General features: G+C 47.4%; 1 protein-coding gene across 1 annotated transcript in view; it reads right to left on the bottom strand.

The window, feature by feature from the left end:
• Positions 1-1,213: 1,213 nt before the first annotated feature.
• The window catches only part of LOC119436027 (sodium/hydrogen exchanger 3), a 190,835-nt gene continuing 172,222 nt past the window's right edge, over positions 1,214-19,826 (bottom strand). Inside the window, exons 2-11 of the mRNA XM_037702760.2 lie at positions 17,925-18,385; positions 16,121-16,377; positions 15,295-15,512; positions 13,869-14,071; positions 13,370-13,459; positions 13,201-13,274; positions 12,216-12,609; positions 10,321-10,531; positions 7,121-7,306; positions 1,214-6,776 (exon numbers count right to left, since the gene is read on the bottom strand). Of these exons, the coding sequence (XP_037558688.1) occupies positions 6,244-6,776; positions 7,121-7,306; positions 10,321-10,531; positions 12,216-12,609; positions 13,201-13,274; positions 13,370-13,459; positions 13,869-14,071; positions 15,295-15,512; positions 16,121-16,377; positions 17,925-18,385 (2,627 nt within the window). The 3' untranslated portion in view covers positions 1,214-6,243. The remainder of the gene's footprint in view (positions 6,777-7,120; positions 7,307-10,320; positions 10,532-12,215; positions 12,610-13,200; positions 13,275-13,369; positions 13,460-13,868; positions 14,072-15,294; positions 15,513-16,120; positions 16,378-17,924; positions 18,386-19,826) is intronic.

Below are 19,826 nucleotides of genomic sequence, written 5' to 3' on the forward strand. Positions count from 1 at the left end.
TTCGATATCCTTTATTTCTCATTGATAGGCGAGGGTTCGCGAAAACACCCTTCTCAACTCAACTTACTATACATATGCTCGTGATGGACGAGCCTCGACGTCGAATGGCGCTGTGCGTGGATGACTCCTTCACTGAAGCCGTCTCTCCCTGCTCGAACACTCAACCGAGCATAACTATCTTCTTGCTGGCGCTGTCGATACAAAGCGTGAGGGAGTCTTCATAAGACAAGGTGAATACTCCCTAACAGAGCACATTGGACAGCCTTGGCCGTATGCTCGTCCTCGGGGTACGGGGAGACCGATTGCTAAGATTCATGCTGGGCTTCCCTCTCCAGTAATAATATGTAGCCTCAGTTTGGCTCATGCGGATTGCGCATGTGAGGCTGCAGTAAAACATATGTGGTCTCAGCTTTTAATTCAAGTTTTATCCGGTGGTGGCAGCCCGCATATATGCCGTTACGCGTGCGATGGCGTCGCTCCAAGGTCCCTCATGCCTTCCCGTGAGTTTCTTTCTACATCGGGAAATAGAGAGAGAGAGAGCGAGAGAGAGAGAGAGAGAGAAATAGAAGAGATCTAGAGGAAAGGCAAGGGGGTTAACCAGACGCACGTCCGGTTTACTACCCTGCTCTGGGGGAAAGGGGTATAGGATGAAGAGAGAGAGAGAGAGGAGATAGAGAGAGCACAGTTGCGCACACCTTTAAATGTTCGCACCGTTTACACACGGTCGCCAAGGCCTGTCGACTCCAGGAACTGCAACAACGCTTTCGTCGCTTTCTGTGCCATCGACGCGTACGGCCAAGGTCCAAGGATCTTCATTTCGGAAAATGGTCTAGAATCCTGCAACGGGAAAAGGTTTCAAATCCAATTCTACTGTGCCCCATTTTATGCGCGACAACTTAAATTTCGAAAGCAGGCGCGCTGTTGCATTTCTTGAATTTTTGCAGATTAATTGCATGTCTAGTTCACCGCATTTTGCTTTGAGCGATAGCAACCTTAATGAGAGTACCCTTTTCATTGTGTTTAGGAATATTCCTTTGTTAAGCTTTAGACCATGGTGGCAGTTCTGGACCGCAGTTTCTGATGCGTGTGCTGGTGCGCTCTTGAACAATATTACTAAGCGTTCATGCTTATACTTACCAAGCTTGCATGACCAATACGTATGCAAACACTTCACCGTGCAGAACAATGCAAATCCGTGGTAACGCTCCTCTCATCCAAAATTCCATTCCTCTTGCAATGAATGACGACAAATGAACTCTGCCGTTTCATAACAACAGTTTATTTCCTTCGCATCGTGGCGTAGTAGACATGGCAAACCAGAAACTTGTTTGGAATGGTTTTGTACGCGTTTTGAGTGTTTCGATGAACTTGTAAACAAGACAACAAGAGTCCATTTCTAGGCTGCCATGACGCTGTTCTGGTTCCCAGATCGTATATTGTTTTCTATTTAATTTTCGAAGCACGTAGCGTTACAAATAGGATGATGGTTGGCTGTTTGCCACGGTATCTAATGCTAAGCATTATGGAGAATACAGCTTTACCGGAGGATGCTAGCTTGATCTGCAAAGCTAATGAGCATCGTTTGTTGATCGCGTTTCTGTCGACCTTGCATGTGGTCGCAATAAATACAACAATACAAATGAAAAAGAAACAAACTATGCTCTACTTTTCTATATACATGCATTGTTATATGTGCTTAAGACCTCTGTAGAGAAGAAGAAACAAGGCGGACTTGAATTCACATATCGACGCAGTGAAAAGTAAACACCTAAGGAAAAAAAAAAAAAAAAAGGTAAACTTAACATGATACAATTCGGTGCAGTACTCTTACTCGAAAAAGTTGGTGGGTGATTTCGTGCTCTCGTTACAGTAAACATAGTCGAACCGACTCGTCGTACGAGAGTCACTGTCCTTGACTTGACCTTGTCGAGAATAACACCACGGCAGCCAGCTACTCTGACATGTAAACAGCCACTACACAACTCACAAACGTGCACTTTCATTTCAATGAAACAGTCAGGAGGACGAATGGTAGGTCTGCTCAAAACAATGGTAATGCAGACAGTGTGAGGAAGGAGCATGGGAAACAACAACACTTGTTTCTATGCCAAGGAGAGCAAAACAAATAGCTGATTTCAGATCTCAGTGGAAAGGGTGTCCTAGGAACTTCGTCACGTGCCGGCTACTACATGCGCACAAAGACTGGCGCGCCGCAGCCATGCAGTTAAGCTAGTGCCGCGTGAAGCTTTCTCGTCTGTTTGTTCGCGCATGGATGCATTGACTAAGGTGCCAGCTGGAAATATAACGAAGGCATGATTGTCGCACGAGCGCTCCCAATTGGCAGACGCTAAGCAGACTGGTCTGACATTTAATAGGCGCGCTCCATGGTGTCACTTAGACCAAAATATACGTTTCTCTGCTCTCACTATAGGGTGGCCGTTTGCTTCCGCGAGAGTTTTTGGCGTTTTAATAAACATCAGTATATGGATGCTTGACGGCACATGACTGAAGCTGTGTTTACACCGCAGACCGTGCTTTGTTGTATTTCTACGCTATTACAGGAACGCTTGTGTGGGCTATTCAGTGTAAGCAGCAACATACGTGCCAATAAAATATGAATGAAAGGCTGAATGAAGTTTGCCTATCGCAACAGCGATAAACGCGGCAAATTTTCTGTTACTACTGCAGGTTGCCATTTCTCCCCGCCCGCAAACGATAAATGCCGGAGTCTGCGGTAAAGGCAGCCAGTGCAGTCTTCGGCTGTTTATGTGTGCCAACGGCTAAACGCAGAGGGTTTCACCAGTGGGTGAAGAAGAATCAGGGCAAAGAGAAAACAGCGAAAAGGCAAAGAGATTATGCGATACGCGGAAGCTCAGTGTATGCTCTCCAGAGTGGTCCCATAAAGCACCATGGCACGTTTGGCCAGTTTTGGTTTAACGAACTGACTTACTTAGCGCTTCTAAGCATTAGGGCTAACAGAGGCACTAGAGAACGCGGCGTCTTACCATTCAAACGAGGAAAAATATGTGTTTATTAACTAACAATGGACGTCGGGGAAAAGAAGTCTCACATAAAGTACATTTATAGGTTCTATACACTGCCAACTTGTCAAATTGCGGATTTAACTTGACATCGTTATTCTCAAAAGTATACTTTTTTTGTGTAGCTCATGTTGCGTTATGAAGCAGAAAGTGATGCCAAATCCAACCAAGTTTATTATGACTTTTTCACCAGCCTGGCGAGCTTGCAGACCAGTATTTCTTTATAGCTTTTGCCCGTGTTCGCTTTTCGTCATTGCGCAAGCTTTTTTTTTTTTTTTTTTTTTGCTACGATAGCAGCCGTAATCAGATTTTACTCCTATGGTGGTGACGGCATTGAAACAGCGGCAGGCAGCTGCAAGAAAAGAACGAGACGCGAGCTAATTTCGTCGGATTTCTTACCCGATGTTTTTCCTGAGCTTAAAAATAAGACTGCACAGAAAAAGCGTAACGGATTTCGAACATTACCGGAGGGCACAGGGAGGCAACGTCCCTAACTCAGTTCAATGCCCACACTGTCTTTCCAAGGAGGCGACGCGACTAGTAGAGGCATTGATACTTTTCAGCGGGAAGGAAATCGGCAAGTCTCGTGGAGACAAGGACGGCATACGGCAAATGTCAAGGCTACGTGCAGCGCTGCTTTGCCAGGCGAAGACGCCAACGCTCTAAGACCTCTTTGCTCGAGCGACTACGCAAGCGCGTGACTAGGAAGGCTCCGCTCAGGACGCAGCCTTGCACCTTTAAACTCTTAAAGTGCAAACACAGCAGTGTACACATGTAAACACTTTGATGTATACAGAACTCACAAATAAACGGCAGGCTTTTCTCATTCACATTAGGACCAAAGGCGGAAGAGTGACATAGTGATCACTGGCACATTACTGAAATGAACTAGGTCGTGTTTGACAGGTTAATTCATCAAACCGAGCTCGCAATGTGTTAGACACCGTGCATCACTTATTTTAGGAGGAAGAACGGAATTACGCCAGGTTGCTTATGCTGTGCGGCTGTAACCTGAGCTTGATTCTAAATCCAGCCAAGATGCAAACGTTCTCGCACTTCTCTGAAATCATATATCAGCTGAAGCTGTAAACATACTATAGCATGTATACATAAAAATTTTCATCTTTTTATGCACACTCATGTTTAAAAGAAAGCAAGAATTTTGCATTTTATATAGGCTCGGCATAAAATGCAGATTCAACCTATATCTTCAGGGAGGCACGACTTAGCTCACCACATTGAGTTCATGAAACCGAGCGTAACATACGCAAATTAATAGAACAAAACACGTCCTCCTACGCCATATGCCGCGATGCGTACCAGTCGCTACTTACCGTGTTCAAGTGCTCGGCGCTAAAGAGATTATGCTACCAGACATGAGTGCACTCGTATGCTATTCACTGTTCAGCTCCCAAGCAGTGATGGCAATAACTGTCAACGTCATTTGATGCTTGTGTGCCTACCATGCCGGCGCCTATAAGCACACCTTCAAGACTAACAAATCTGAATAAAAGCAAACTAAAGACTAAGTTCAACACGAGCAAGTAACAGGGATTCTTACGTCCTTGATGTCATCACAGTCACGGCGGCAACAATATATATATATATATATATATATATATATATATATATATATATATGTATGCGTGACGTACGTCGCTATATCTAAATACCAAGAGAACAGAGAACTAGATTCGTTCTCGCTTTTCTGTGACACACTATCTAAACGTTACTGATAGATTACGCTAGAACTCTATGTTCCTTAGGACTTGCAATCTACTGTTACCTGGGAATATTGTCAGCCATACACTGATGTGGCAATATTGAGAACAAACCATGACAGTATGCCATCGAGAAAGCGTTGGGTCTGACAATATAAACGCTACAACTACTAAGGTAGCCAAATTACATACGTTCGATTTATTTCTTGAAATGAGGTCGGATTGTATTCATTTGTCACAACAGCATTATTTGCCTTAGACCGTTAAGTAACGACCGTAAGAAGTTTTTAGACCGCGCTGTGTGCTCTACCTTAGAGAACAGCTTTCTTGATGTATGAACATCTATCAATATACTAGTAACGTAGAGCAAGTGGCACCAACCCTGCATCGCTCCTGCGGTAAGCCACAGTATAAGCTTTTACAAGCTGGGAAGTGCTTGGGGAGGAAATACGCGTTAAACGTGGCATGTTCCGTTGTTTTAATAGTCAAAAACATTCTGGGAAGCGCATGGCAACTTACCATTGTTACCAGAAGATGCGCTGATGTTACCGCTGCTCAAAAGTGATCCATCAAACCATGCTCCGGCAATACTATAAGGAAGCATCTCTGTTTGCAGTCTGATGACTGCGTCAGCGTTATTCTTCCTGAGTGTCTAGGCCTCCTATTAAACAAGCTTTCTGTTGAAGTGCTTTACTGAATGCATCAAGCCGGAGAACTATATAGCACTAAGAAAACCTGCATTGCGTAGTTTCTGGCCGCTGGAGCCTTCTTACGGCTATTGACCATTACTGTGCGACACGGTTTGCCACCTGTTGTAAGGATGAATTTGTGCTCGTATGTACAAAGCTAAAAGGAAAGAGCACATCTCCTCATAAATGCACCTGTATCAGAGATCCCGCATGTCCTTGTCCGCTGGCAACGCCAGCTATCCTTATAAATCGCGTGGTGCCATGCGCGAAAAAGAAAAAAAGAAAAGCAAGGCGAAGAAAAACCGCTTCCAGCGATATAACACAGTATAAAATTATTAAAAAGTGTCACTTTTTTGGAACGGAAAACGAAAACGGCTTTCGGAAGTTTTTGCGTGAGGATACTTGCACCACGTGATCCGCGCAAAAAATTAAGAAAGCCAATTATCCAAAACTGCTAGAATAAATTCCGCATCTGGATCCGGCAGCTCCATACCCCGGCTCAAGCAGCAACAGACGACGCGCACGAAGTGCGCCGATATCAGTTCGCTGTGCCGATGCTTCACACGAGTGAAGCGACAACAGCATCATAAACATCGTAGCTTGTCATGGGCTGGGTCTGTTGAATGCTAACCTTCTCACTGTATGGTATAGTCGAGCACAGCTTGTCAAGCACAGAGAGAAGCACTGTCGTCACCCGCTGTTTCTCGCCCTTGGGCCACTACAGCAAGACATCTTGTCCACCAGGATTGCCTGTGATGGCCACGGGCCACAGGAACAACAACTCCGTCCACATCACAGCCGCACATGCCTCGAGCCACAGCTCTCGGAATCGTCGCTCTCTAAGTCAATGACTGTCTCTTCCCAACGTGAACTCGGAGCTAGCGGTTCTGTCGACGTCGTAGATGGCGGGCCTTCCCCGGTGCCTTCTCCCTGCGGTGGCGCCTGCACGAGCTCGGCACCGAACTCGGACAGGCCGCCGGCGATTTCCGGAGAGCCGCCGTCTTGGTCCTCCTCGGTCACCTCTTCCATCGGGGCGGCCGGCGCGCCCGATGACTTGAGTTGGAACACTTCGAAGACATCCGGAGTTGAGCGCTTGTGGCGGTCCAGCCGACCGAGAATTGTGGACGTGGGTGACTGGTAGGCGATATACTCGCGATTGTCGATCCATGACGGGAACTCCCGCTGGCGGACGCCGCCGTCGCCGCTGCCGCAGCGGGCGCGCACTCCCGCCGCGTCAGGCACGTCGTCGCGCTTCCAGGGGAGCGTGGTCTCGGTCTCCGTCAGGGTCTCCGCTTCGGGCGGAGGCGAATACGAGCGCGGGGAGCCTGCGCAGAAGTCACCATGCATCAGTTGCATGTCTGTTCAATCTCAGCAATCTCATTGTGCAATGTTACTCACATTACTTCATTGCTACAGCGCCACAGTAAAAAAAACAAGAGGCGCTCAGGCAGAAAATCACTTGACCAGATTGCTGGGCCAAACCTGCCAGCAACCTACACCACTACCATCACCACTTTAGAAGCCACCTGCCTCTATTGTTTCCGCTCTAAGTACTTAGAGCACTATAGAACGGAATGCAACAGATCATGCGCGTTCAGGGGCTGCCAGAAATCTAACCTAACAAGTAGCGTTTCCATCCAGCATGGAGAGTCCGGTCTCGTGAGCTCACCTTTGAGAGGCGTTTCGCCTGTCGGACGAGCCACAAAGACGATGCCTTCATCCTCCCCGCTATGCTGCAGGCCCGAGTTTACCTCGGACTTGGACGTCGCATTGCTTGGCGCTGTAACCTTGCGGCAGTCGATGTTGAGCGAGCAGTCGCCGTTCATCGGAAGACTGAAGCGCAGCTGTGGTTTATCTGAAAGCGGAAAGTTCGTTACTGTGGTTATGCTGAGTGTTTACTGCACGAATACATTCGACGTCGAAGCACACGTACATTTGTGAACGCGGCACAGACGCATAAATTCCTCAAACAAGCGAGCCAGGGTTTACTTTATAGTTCCTGCTACGCGAACGCGGCAACGAAGGAGTGTCCCATTTCTTTTATAAACAGCTCGCATAACACTTTCGCTTCCTTTGGCTTCCGACTTCAGCTCTCCAACCTGAGCCATTTTTTTGTTTCATACATCATTTTTAAGCCTTAACAAACCCAACTTCATTGTACGCTTGCACGGTCACTTCGTCCAGATCCCAACTTGTCTAACGAAACTTGGGCAGGACGACCTCCGTTCTTGTGAACGTGCTTAAACAGCCTGCCCACTGGTTCTAGCAGGCATTTCTTTTCCGCCTATGACCTACCATTATTGGCTACAACTAATGACACTTATGGCTGAAGCCACCTATGGCTGAGGCCACTCTCCTCAGTAAGGCGTGGTTCCACAACTGGGGAAATTATGGCTGAAGCCATAATACGGCGAGGTTCCACGTCATGCTTGAGACCTTCCTCGAGAAGTCGCACTGTGGCTTCCGGAGGTTCGGTATTTATTCAAGTAACATGAAGGTCTGAGCTATTTGGTGTTTTTCCATACTGTGCTTATCTAGCGCCGGAAGGCAAACGAAGGACTGGAGACAAGCGCTTATCCTTGTGTTCTTGTCCGCTGTCCTTCGACTGGTTTTCTACACCCCCAAGATCACCAGCCATCTTATTTTTTCTGGCAGGTTTTTTTTTTAAGCGAAGCTTGCCTACCCCCTAGGGCTTTGGCTTGTCATCGGTGTCTGTATCGCCGAGCGAAAAGTTCTAATGAAAAAAAAAAAAATTCCCTGTCCCATGGTGGGTTTCGACCCGCTATTCTACCCATATAGGACAAAGACGCATGCATAGTGAGACAGAAAACTTCTGTCTGGTACTATTCTTCCACATTCTCTCCTGTAATCTAGCGCCTTTAGACACATGGTGCGTGTGTCGCGTCGCATAATAATTTATTCATAGAATGACAGCGCGCGCTTGGATAGCTCACATTGAAAATACAAGTTTTACATCTGAAAAAGAAGCCAATGCAGCCGCGCAGTCATTCATTCCACAAATATATTTGCTAAACCATAATTCTACTGTTTCAGTGGGAGAAGACTGGCTGCATTTGGGATACCTTGTTTGGTGAAGCTTTACCCGCCGGGGTGGCTCAGTCAGCTAAGGCGTTGCGCTGCTGAGCACAAGGTCGCGGGATCGAATCGCGGCCCCGGCGGCCGCATTTCGATGGAGGCGAAATGGAAAAACGCCCGTGTGTTTGCGTTGTAGTGCACGTTAAAGAACCCCAGTTGGCCAAAATGAATCCGGAGCCCTCCAATACGGCGTGCCTCATAATCAGAACTGGTTTTCGCACGTAAAACCACAGAAAGAAGAAGAAGAATGGTGAAGTTTTGTTTGTGACGTCTGTTTAGATGGGCCGGTATTTTGTAGCGATGCCTTTCCGATGCTAATGCCTTTTCGTGCTTTTCGCGCTTGGTCAGTGGTCAGAGCGACGGTCGCTCACGTTATCAACGGGATGAGCCGGCCGTGAGCGGTAGATGATAAGACTAGTATGGAATAAAGCCTAACGCATCGCTACAAAATACCGGCCATGCTGTCGTCAGTAGTACAGCGCCGTCATTGTCCCGAATTGTTCACCTCTGTTATTTCGACATGTTCCGTTAACAGCCTTAAACTTCTCTCTATCTCTGCATGGTCCGTGGCTGAGGGCGCTTGCGGGATGCGTCCGTCGCCAAAATGCATGCGCTATGCGTCTCTTATCGCGATGCGCCGATAACCATAGTGCGTGGGGTCCGCATGATTTTTTTTTTCAGTAAACTTCAGCCAAGTGAGGCCGTAGAAGCACTGGCTAATGGTCGTCTGCTGCTTCCGAAATCCTGAATGGCCCGCAGTGAAGAACCTCTTTTTGCTGTCGGCCAGTTTTAGGATAGTAGACTATTTATTCCGATCTGTTTAAATAAATGCTCATTAACCGTGTTGAGCGCTTAAAGAGTAGCCTCCCTTGCTATGTAATGAATAATTATGCATCTAGGGCTCTCTGTCCTTTCCATGCAGCTTTAATTTATCATTAAGAGAGCCTGGCAGCGGCTCACTGTAAAGCTGCAGTTTCGTCAACAATGCATGGTATGACTACCGTTATAGACTAGTGTGTGGGGCAAAGTGCAACGTCTTTCGCAGTGATGGCACCCTGAAGATGGTGTCTGGCAAAAAGATGTGTCATCCATGAGGTTAGTTACCTTTATGATTAGGTGCGTCAATCCAAATCCATTCATTTATGACTGTTATAATTAGCCAAAGCTGATTTAGTATAATATGTGATTCGCGTCAAATCATCAAGGGGTGCTCTGTATATTTAGTAGGAATTGAACAGGGACGAAAACACAGGCCTACACGCACGAGCGCTAAGTGCTTGTGTGTGCCTTTCGGTGGTCATCCCTGTTCCGTTCGCGCTGAGTATCAATTTTGTGATACGAACTAGGGTACCGGACCAGTGCGGTCTCTCTACCTTGGCTAGATAAGACGCGTAGTGCTCGTTGACTTTACCGTTACACAGGAAGGCAATTTCGCAGCAAATTATTCATCTAGAGAACAAGGAAATCACCGCGTGCACTGACGCTGGCGCGGAGGCCAGCGCTACTGATGCCAATGTGCCATTTCGGCGCTCTATGCGCCAGAATCCGACGCACGCCACTCAAGGCTACGTGCGTTTGAAGATATCAGTTAGACACTGGCTGTAAACAAGGTCTGCATTTTGGTTGTGCAGCGTCGGCTGCATGACTAATCTGCACGGTGTGTATACCCTCCGTATCTCAAAGGTTGCAGAAAACTACACCCGTCTCTCACTCAAGCTGTTGCGTCATCGCGATAGGCAGCGAAGCTCGCCTCTTTGAAGTCGAACCACGTACCTCCATTGGGAATCTTGCGCGGTTCGTGCACGTGTCGGCAGGTGAGTGGGGCCCCGTCGTTGCCATCGTGGCGTGGCAGGCGGCCGTTACGCGCCTTGCGCATGCGTCGCCTCTCCTCTCCCAAGAAGGTGCGGATTTGCATGCGCATGTGGTGGTGGAAGGGCGGGTGGTCCTCGTGCCCGTCCACACGGTCCTTGTACAGCCGCTTGACCTGCGCCCGCGGCCGGCGTGAGCATCTCCTTCCCGCACTCGCGCCACCCAGCCGCGCAATGGGAGGCAAGCAGCGCGCCAGCTCTTAGGGATGGTGCGTAATCTAGTCTTGCAAGCCAGCGATATGATCAGCAAGGTACTGATTAAGGCTCATTCACACTAGGCCAACACGACACCGTTTTTAGTCTGCCGACTGTCGGCGACAGTGTTTTTTTTTCTTCCTTTAAACCGTTGGCCCCAGCTTTTCCCGTCCTGTAAACTGCTGTCGCCAACAGTCGGCAGACCAAAATCGGTGTCGTGTCGACCTAGTGTGAACGAGCCTCTAGACTGTCACGAACACGCCAAACTTGTTTAAGAATGTTTTTTTACTGATGACTTTTAATCCATATGGTGTCACGGGTACCATGCGAATGCGTTAGGCGAAGCCACAATAATGTGGCAGCAGAAATTGGCAGAAAAAAATACCCCAAGCAGACTAAGTGTTCCAGTGAGCTGAACTTCAAGGCTGCTGCAAGGGAAGGGTGTCATTATACGTTCAGCTCGTACGGCGTCGTGTGCTGATTCAGTTCCCGCAAAAAGCTTTTACGAAGCGCTGCTGTTTTTCGTCAAGGCTGCCTCCCGCACCCAGCTAAATTTTCGGTAGGCACTCAGAGCGTATTAACGAGCGCCACGTCCTAATTATGCCTTTTGTGCCATTGCACGCGTGCCATGGCGACATTATTTTGTTATGTAGCGTTTCAGGCCTCAGCATTTGACAAGCGCTTGAAATGAAAAAAAAAAAAAAAACAGCGGGCTCATTACTGCATAGCCTAGCATATGACTTGCATTATATTCATTTGGAAGTGCTGTTTGAGCGCTTACAAGAACGACTACAATACTGCTTGAAGGGCACAGCTCCCAACCTCCGAACTCCTCTCGATATATCGCGTTCGATTCACCGTTCCGTACAGACTAGACATTCGAATGTCCGTGTGACCATAGTCAGGGACTATGGTGCGACTAACGTTTTTGTCTTTCCCGTTTTCTATCTCTCTGTGGCTTTAAGAGGGGTATATATGTGCAATATTGAACAATTCAAATGGCACTCTACTCCGCTCTCACTCACTCACTCACTCACTCACTCACTCACTCACTCACTCACTCACTCACTCACTCACTCACTCACTCACTCACTCACTCACTCACTCACTCACTCACTCACTCACTCACTCACTCACTCACTCACTCACTCACTCACTCACTCACTCACTCACTCACTCACTCACTCACTCACTCACTCACTCACTCACTCACTCACTCACTCACTCACTCACTCACTCACTCACTCACTCACTCACTCACTCACTCACTCACTCACTCCTCACTCACTCACTCACTCACTCACTCACTCACTCACTCACATCACTCACTCACTCACTCACTCACATCACTCACTCACTCACTCACTCACTCACTCACTCACTCACACTCCACTCACTCACTCACTCACTCACTGAGTTCTAGCAGCTAGTAAAGTTTCTATATTTCGCATTGAATAAAGCAGCTATTTTGGTTACGCAGATTATAAGTGTTCCAGCTGACAGTATCGCTGAAGGGGTGGGTGAATAATTCTCTCTACAGATTTTTCGGAAGAGTTTCCTCATGAATTCTTGTCTCAGCTCTTGGCAACACCGGGCGGTACTCACCTTCCTCGATGGCTTGAACATGGAGTCTGACAATATGTGGTGCAGCTGGGCGTCTGCGTAGTCCTTGCTGCTGGGCGAATACTGCAGCTCGTTCATGTCGAAGTTGAGCACGGTGGCCGACCGGTCAACTGGTAGGTCGAGCTCGCGCAGCGTGTCGCCGCTGGCCGACGCGGCGCCTTTGCTCAGGTTGGTCTGTGTGTAGCTTCGGAAGAGTGAAGCTAAAGACACGCCGTTTTCGCCGTTCATTACAGGAACCAGGCTGTTGTTGTTCTTCAGCAAGTTCATTGCGTCGGCAAGGTTCAGCTTGGAGTACGTCTCGATGATCTTAGGCTCGCGGATGCTGTGGTCCTTGAGCAGCATCGGCCTCAGAAAGCGATTGTTGTAGTACTTGAACCTGTGCGACAGCGCACATGCGCTATGAGCCAAACAAGCGCATCGACACTGGACACGTGCTGTTCGGCACATAACAGGCCACTGCTGAGGGGCGCAAGCCATGGAGTTCTGTGTACATGCATCTATGCAATGCTAATAAAACTTCGGAGGAAAGTAACGTAGAAGTAATAAATAACTATTGAGTAATTCGTTAATTAGTTTTGGGGAGCAGTAATTGGTCACTGCAATCAATTACATTTTTGAACTAATTAATTGTAATTGTAATAGGTTACATTTTTTTCTGTAACATCTGCAAGTCTGGTGTCAGTACACGGTTTAACGCTTCCTTATTGTGGCAACAAAAGTTGAGATATTCTGCATGTCCAATACCTAGCTACAGGACCTAGCTAACATTCATTATGAAGGTAGGGAATGTATCACAAAATTCTTTTAGTGATGTTATGCGGTGAACATAAACTAAAAACAATCCGCTGCTTTGTAACGTATTGACTTCTGTGCAAATGGAGAATATTAGCTTGTAATCATGAGCACAATAACGTATGAATGCAGAATACCCTGTAAAAAGCTGCACTGACGTGCGAGCCGAACTTACTTATCTCGTATTTTGTAGTTGCCCATGAACTGCCCCGTCACGTCTTCCAGGCCAGCCATTAAGTGGTCCATCAACTGAAATATGAAGAAGATGCATCTTTAACACACGTAATTAAGTACTCAGGAGCGACCGTGCCCGTGACCATAAACAGGCCGCGTGTGGTACTTACCCTGGTGTGTAGCCTTTCGTTCATAGACATTTGGCTCTTGACACTCCGTGGCACATTGAGCAGACGTACTAGAGGTCCAATAGTCATCCCCTACAATAAAAAAAAAATGTTGCCTTTCCTCTAGGTGTAACTTGGTAGCGTGGAAACAAATGACGATACAGAAGCGAAACAACATAGACAAGCGAATATTCCCATAGAATATTTTTTCCTTTGTTCGAGCACTGTATACATTGTCACACAATGAGCCAACGCTCTGTGATTTTTTAAAAATATCTTGGAATAATTGCATTGAGCTTTTATTGAACTTCCCATATAAGTTTTGTGGAATTTAAGGGGAAGTTTAGAACTTGTCACCCTTTTTATGCGAGATCACAAAAATATAGAAACGTCTTGGTCATGTTCCTTTCACGGTCCGTATACGGCTGCTGAGGACGCTTTTGCCCCACCCTGCTGGATGCTACGAATCGTCGCGGTGTGGGGCCCGTCAGAGGTATCTCACCTGGACAAACACGGTGAAGTAAATGACTGCGATGGTGGTTGTCACGAGCATCTTCTTTGTCGGTATGACTTCCTCGTTGACGACGAGCACAAGGGCAAAGGCCACGGCTCCTCGAAGGCCCCCGTACGCCATGATGAACTGATCCACCTTGTTGAGAGTGTGTACGCGGAACCGGTTGATGGGCCACGTGAGCAGAACCACGCCTGTGCAAAAGGGCCTTAATAAGACGAGTAGTCGGGAATTGTCTTGCACCGTTTTCGGACGGTAATGCAGTGCTAAACGAGAAAAGACGCGTTACAAAACGGGCGTTCATCCTTCATGTCCCGTATTTTCCTCTATCATGCCGTCGTCTCATTTGCAGCAATTTAGCTGTTAAATGTGATGTATACGCAAGGAACGCAACGTCTTGTCAGGCCCACCTCTGGTCCTTTAATACTTTGGCTTGTAGCAACACGCAACTGTAAGGTTGTTCGTCTCCAGCGGTGCACGTATTTTCGCCCAAAAATATACTGAGCATCACCAAATTCTTTGCAGCCCAGCTGTCTGCCCACCCTGTCGCATGCTAATGTAGCCGCCTACTGCGAGCTTGCCCGAAAAAGAAAACACGCAGTGCTTCGCCGCCACGTGTTCGTGCAGATTCACGTTCTAGTTATCACGAACGTCAACTGAAATCGAAAGTGAACAGGGTGTGAGTGTTGGCATCCAGTAAAGGAGAGATAGCTCATGGGGACTGAAGCGTATAGCTGAGTTCTTCACAAGCATCTCATTCCATTCTATTTTTTAACGACGGAGGAGCTACTGCGGTGACAGCGCACTGCAAACAAAAAAGCGAAAAAAAAAAAAAAATAGCGTACCACACCTTGCACTCGAAAGCAAGTGTCCTCCATTTCTCGGTGGCTTCTTCAGACCAGAAAAAAAAATGTTTGTTGCTCTTTACGGCCGTCGCGTGCATGTGCCATTCTGTCAGCATGGGGTTCGGCTTCGACCTGCAGTGTCTTTCCTCTTCAACAAATGTCATCGCAAAAAGCTTTGCCCAGCGTTCCTAATTTCAACACCTGTGATGTATGCACGTTTCTGAGCTTTTCACTTAGGTGGCATTATACTTACTCACTGTGGCCTGTATCGTCGCACTATAAGCGGAAAAAAAAAAAACCGAAAAATTTTTTTAGCTTGGAGTGTTGCGGTATGCTGCAAGTTTCTATATTAGGAGGCCTGTTAGCGTTCTTGTAGTATCACTGTCTTCCATTATTAGCAAGAGTATATGTATGCTGAACAAAAAAATCAAGAAAGAAAGAGAAAGAAAGATAAAAGATAAAAGTAGGAAGCATACACACACATAAAAAGCAACGATTATTTAAAATTTCATGTATATTCTTATTAGGCGCAAGAAAACAAGTAAGCACTGGAGGAAGCGTCAGCGTCTTACCGACAGAACGGAAGACGGTGATGAAGACAATGGTGAGGATGACGAACCAGGTGTTCCATTCGTGGATGTCATTCACCGTCGATACACCAAGGAACATAAATATGATGGTCTCCGAGCAGTTGGCTAACATCTTCATGCCATATTTGAGCGTGGTGTGAGACTTCTGAGAGATGTTCTCCTCGACATAGTTTTTCATTGTCAGGCCACAGAAGGTTAACCTGCGTGTGTAGAAAAAAAAATAATTCAAGTGATAACTGTAACATTCCGGTTTACCTCTAGCTTAGCTAAACATTTCAACATCTGGAAGCTTGATGCAGTCTAACGACGCATGCTTTAGCTGCGGCGACCCTGATCACTTTTACTTCTCGTTTTTTGGCACATAGACCAAGAGCTACTGCAGGGCTCTCGATTTTACTGACACTCCCGGAAAGGTAAGCTCAAGGATTTCAATTTGGCTAGCCGGTGTATATTCGAGAAAAAATAACATTTGCAGTACGACTAGACTAGGGAGCCAATGAAGAATAAAGCACAAGACAATGAATTGTTTAATTGCTTTCCTGGTATATATATATAGATTCTCAGTGAATTATTTGCGTAGAATCAACCAGGTGGCCGAAAGCGCACTTTAACGTGAGTTCCTTCTGCTTTGGGAACTTTTATCAGCGTGTTGGGCCGCGCTTGCTTTATTGTGCACTTTTTATACTACGTTGCTATAATTGCATTGTAAGTGTTGCTGATTCGCTGCACTCTATGAATAACGCTAACTTAGATAGATGAGGCACTGATGAGAGGGCTAAGGGGGTGAACGCCGGGTATGGCAACTCACGCGAGGATTCCGGACAGGTGGAACAGCTCGGCGCTGAGGTAGGACAGGTAGCCCAGAATGAAGACGAACAGGGGCTCGATGGCACGCACGTGGTGCGTGAAGCGCGATACGAAGGCAGCCACCAGTCCCCAGAGGATGCCGACGGCCGTGCCGCCCAGCGCCACCACGAAGAAGGATGCCACGCCGTACACGTAGTCTGTCGGTATTATGTTCTCCGTGCCCATGTCCGTGTAGCCCTCGAACATGCGGTACAGCACCTGCGCCACATCACACGGTTCCTGTTTCATCATCTCGTGGCGGGGCCAGTGGAAATGGCCACACCATTCATTGGCTGGCCCGATACACACTGTGTATTGGCCAGCCTGTGTGGCCAACCGTGTATCGGTCGATACACGCTGTGTATCGCGGCATTTATAACACATGCTGTAACTGGCAGTTATTTCTCCGGAGGATGATATTCTAACTGCCAGCACAACTGGCACCTAAACGTAACTGCCTGGATTTCATTGCACTGCTGTCTTGTGCGATTATGCCTTACTTCCGAATCGTAAAGCTATTATAGAGCTGGCGCCAACTGATCAAAGCTCGAATTAGTTGCGCGCACGCGTCATGTCATGGGATTTTTATGCTGAGCATGTTTGTACGAATTTCTCTCGCACTGCTCGATGGCTGTGGCGACCGTCCCGTCATCAGTTATTTTAACCTTGTTCGCGGCACTATGCCACAAGCGCCAGTCTCACAAGACTGCAGAGATTACAGAAGAAGGCAATTCCCATGATTGCCACTGTGACTTTAGATGACTTTCATCCAGAGCCCATTTTCCAAAACTTGAAAATGTTGGCCATATAGCAAAATAGTACTCCGCACTTCTTGTAAAAAGTTTTGAGCCGCGTAAAGAACAACCGGAATCTTGCTGATCTAGAAGAAAATGTTATCCCTTTTAATACGAGAAACAACGATCGATGGACTATACTATGTCTACTCACTATATGGAAAATGATTTATTCATTGTGCTGAACGTCCGAAAAGAGAACAACACTGGGGCTACAAGAAGTGCCGTATGATGGGGGCTTCGGATTAGTTTTAACCCCCAAAGGTTGTTTAACGTGAAGTTGAATATAAGTTCAGTGCACGAAAGTCTTTTTTTTTTTTCGTTTTTCCCCCCGCCCCCATCAAAATGCGGCCGCTGTGGCCGTGAACTAAAGGCGTGACTTCGTGCTCATTGCCATAGCAACTGAGTCACCGCGGCGAGTCAAAGTTCTGAAGAGAGGGAGAGAATGAAAGGCAGGGAGGTTAACTGGTCTTTGTCCAGTTTGCTACCACACACAAAATTAATCATATAGAGATATATATTTTTATTTTTTTGTATATTATGGCCTTCGACTGGTTTAGATTTTTTTTTCCTTTGTCAAAACTCGTGAATACCTTACTTGTCTTCATCTCTGCTAGATGGCCGTCGCAACAAAGGGCGATAAAGTCACGATTACGATGGCTGAGGGCAACAAAGTTGCTCAAACCGCTTCCTCTCTCTCTACCAGCTGTTTCACTCGTGTAAGCCGCAGCAATTACTACAATTAATTTTTATATACTCAGCTCTTCGCTTAAGTGTACAATCATTAAATTCATGAATTAACAGTTCTTGCTTATATGAGAAAAACATTTGTGGCAAGAATTGGTATTCCTGAAACGCTTAATTACAGCCCGGTAGAAACCCGCCCACGCCACTTCTCTTTCGAGGGCACAAGCATGCGAGAGAGCTTCCCGTAGGATCGCTGTATAGCTCTGACGTGCAGCTCTCACTGACCACTGTGACGGCGTCGTTGAGCAGGCTCTCGCCGAAGACGAGGATGTAGAGGACGTCGTTGACGTGGATCTCCTCAAAGACGGCCAGCACGGCCACCGGGTCAACGGCAGAGATGATGCTGCTGAAGAGCAGGGTGTCCAGGAGGGGCACGGACGTGCCGTAGAGGCCGGTCAAGCCCACTGCCCACAGGCAGAGACCTATGGTGAGCGCGTTCCACACAGTGCCCAGCACGGCGTACGTCATGATGGAGCCCAGGTTGTCGAAGAAAGACCGGTTGGGCATGTAGTAGCCGGCGTCCAGCACGATGGGCGGCAACATGAAGAGGAAGAACACGTCTGGCGTCAGGGGCCCCACTGACGTCAGGCCCGTGTAGAAGAGCAACAGCCCGATCACCACACCGATCACGATCAGGATGCAGCTCTCGGGGCAGATCAAGTGCAACTTGGGCGTCACGTGGAAACCTGCGACATGAGAAACATCGTCACGCATGTCAGGACTGCAGGCAGGGGACACCGTCAGCGACTGGGTTCGGTGGGCCTCGTGGTGCCCGCTACCCCTAATGCTGAATCCCTAGGGGCTCAAAATTTCACTATCCGTGGCTATGATCACTCTTTTTCAAGCCTTTCTTTCTCTCGTGAATGGGTCCTTGCATTCCATTTTAGGGGTTTCGGGAAGGGTGCGCTTCCTCAGCGATTGTTTTCTCTGGAATTGATCGGTGACAGAGGAGCGTAGATTTATGGGTTAGATTTTGCTGCACTTTTGGCTGCTGTATAAGGAGACAGTAATGTACTGAACGGCACATACGCTTTTTTTTATCGAGCCATCCCCATGCATTTGTTCTACACGCACTTTACGCCATAGAATAAAGGGCACGCATGGCTATCCAACATAATCCGAAGGCACCCACACAGTAAGCACATGCGTATTGTACTGGAGTGAAGGCCTTATAGACGTAGTTGTTGTTGCCTTTCATGGAGAGCTTATAACCAGCAATATTTACAGATATTGGTTAATTATTACTGATCCTCGCAATAAAGGTAACGCAAAAGGCGTTTTAGGGCGCGAAATGAACAGATAAAAAGCCACGAAGAACGCGATTTCCAAAAATTTCAGCTGCCGAGTAGTAAGCTTTAGATTGAATAGCATGTAGTATCATGTCGACGACAATATTATAGTTTTTAGCGCAGGTCTTTCTTCCTTCCTGAAAATCGGGGATGATAATTTTTTTCCTATATGCATATCAGCTCTGGGTATTCTGGTCGTTGGTTGAGCGCTTTTGGGTGAAAATATGGGGTCAGGCTGGTTATCGGTGCGCCCCCAGCGGTGTTCGCACTCGTATCGGATTCCGCGGTCTTGGCGGGCCTCCTCCCGACGACTATAAAAGCGAAACTCGGTCAATCCCGAGAGGTGCGGCTCAAGGAGCACTTGGCACCCCGCGCGCGCAGCCATCACTATGACCCGCATGGCGTGAAATGAGCGCGAAACCGGCGGGGTCTCCAAGACGTCGTTTGCTGAATGTCGAAACAAACGCGGAAGTGCGACAACGTTTACAAACTCACCAGGCTGATAAGAACAAGCTCTTTAAGACTGTGTGCCAGGTGTCGTGCACACGTGACATTCGAGACACGAACACTATCCGCGCGTCATTTTTTACATTTTGTTACCTCTTTCTTTTCGCCTATGCAACATTCAAGATGCATGTTTTCGTGTTACGTATTCGTCGAAGCTGAGCAGACTAATGAAAACTCAAGGCCAATAAATGTGTGAATTTAAGTAAAATTGGGAGGACGCTTCAGCTTCGCTTTTAAGAGTGGAACGCGATAGCATTCAAAGATCCCTGACTGCTACTCATGGTTCCCGACGACTGCAGCTTATGCAACCGTAATGGTTACTGGCAAACAC

This window comes from Dermacentor silvarum, chromosome 1, assembly GCF_013339745.2.
Source record: "Dermacentor silvarum isolate Dsil-2018 chromosome 1, BIME_Dsil_1.4, whole genome shotgun sequence".
Classification (NCBI taxonomy): Eukaryota; Metazoa; Arthropoda; class Arachnida; order Ixodida; family Ixodidae; genus Dermacentor; species Dermacentor silvarum.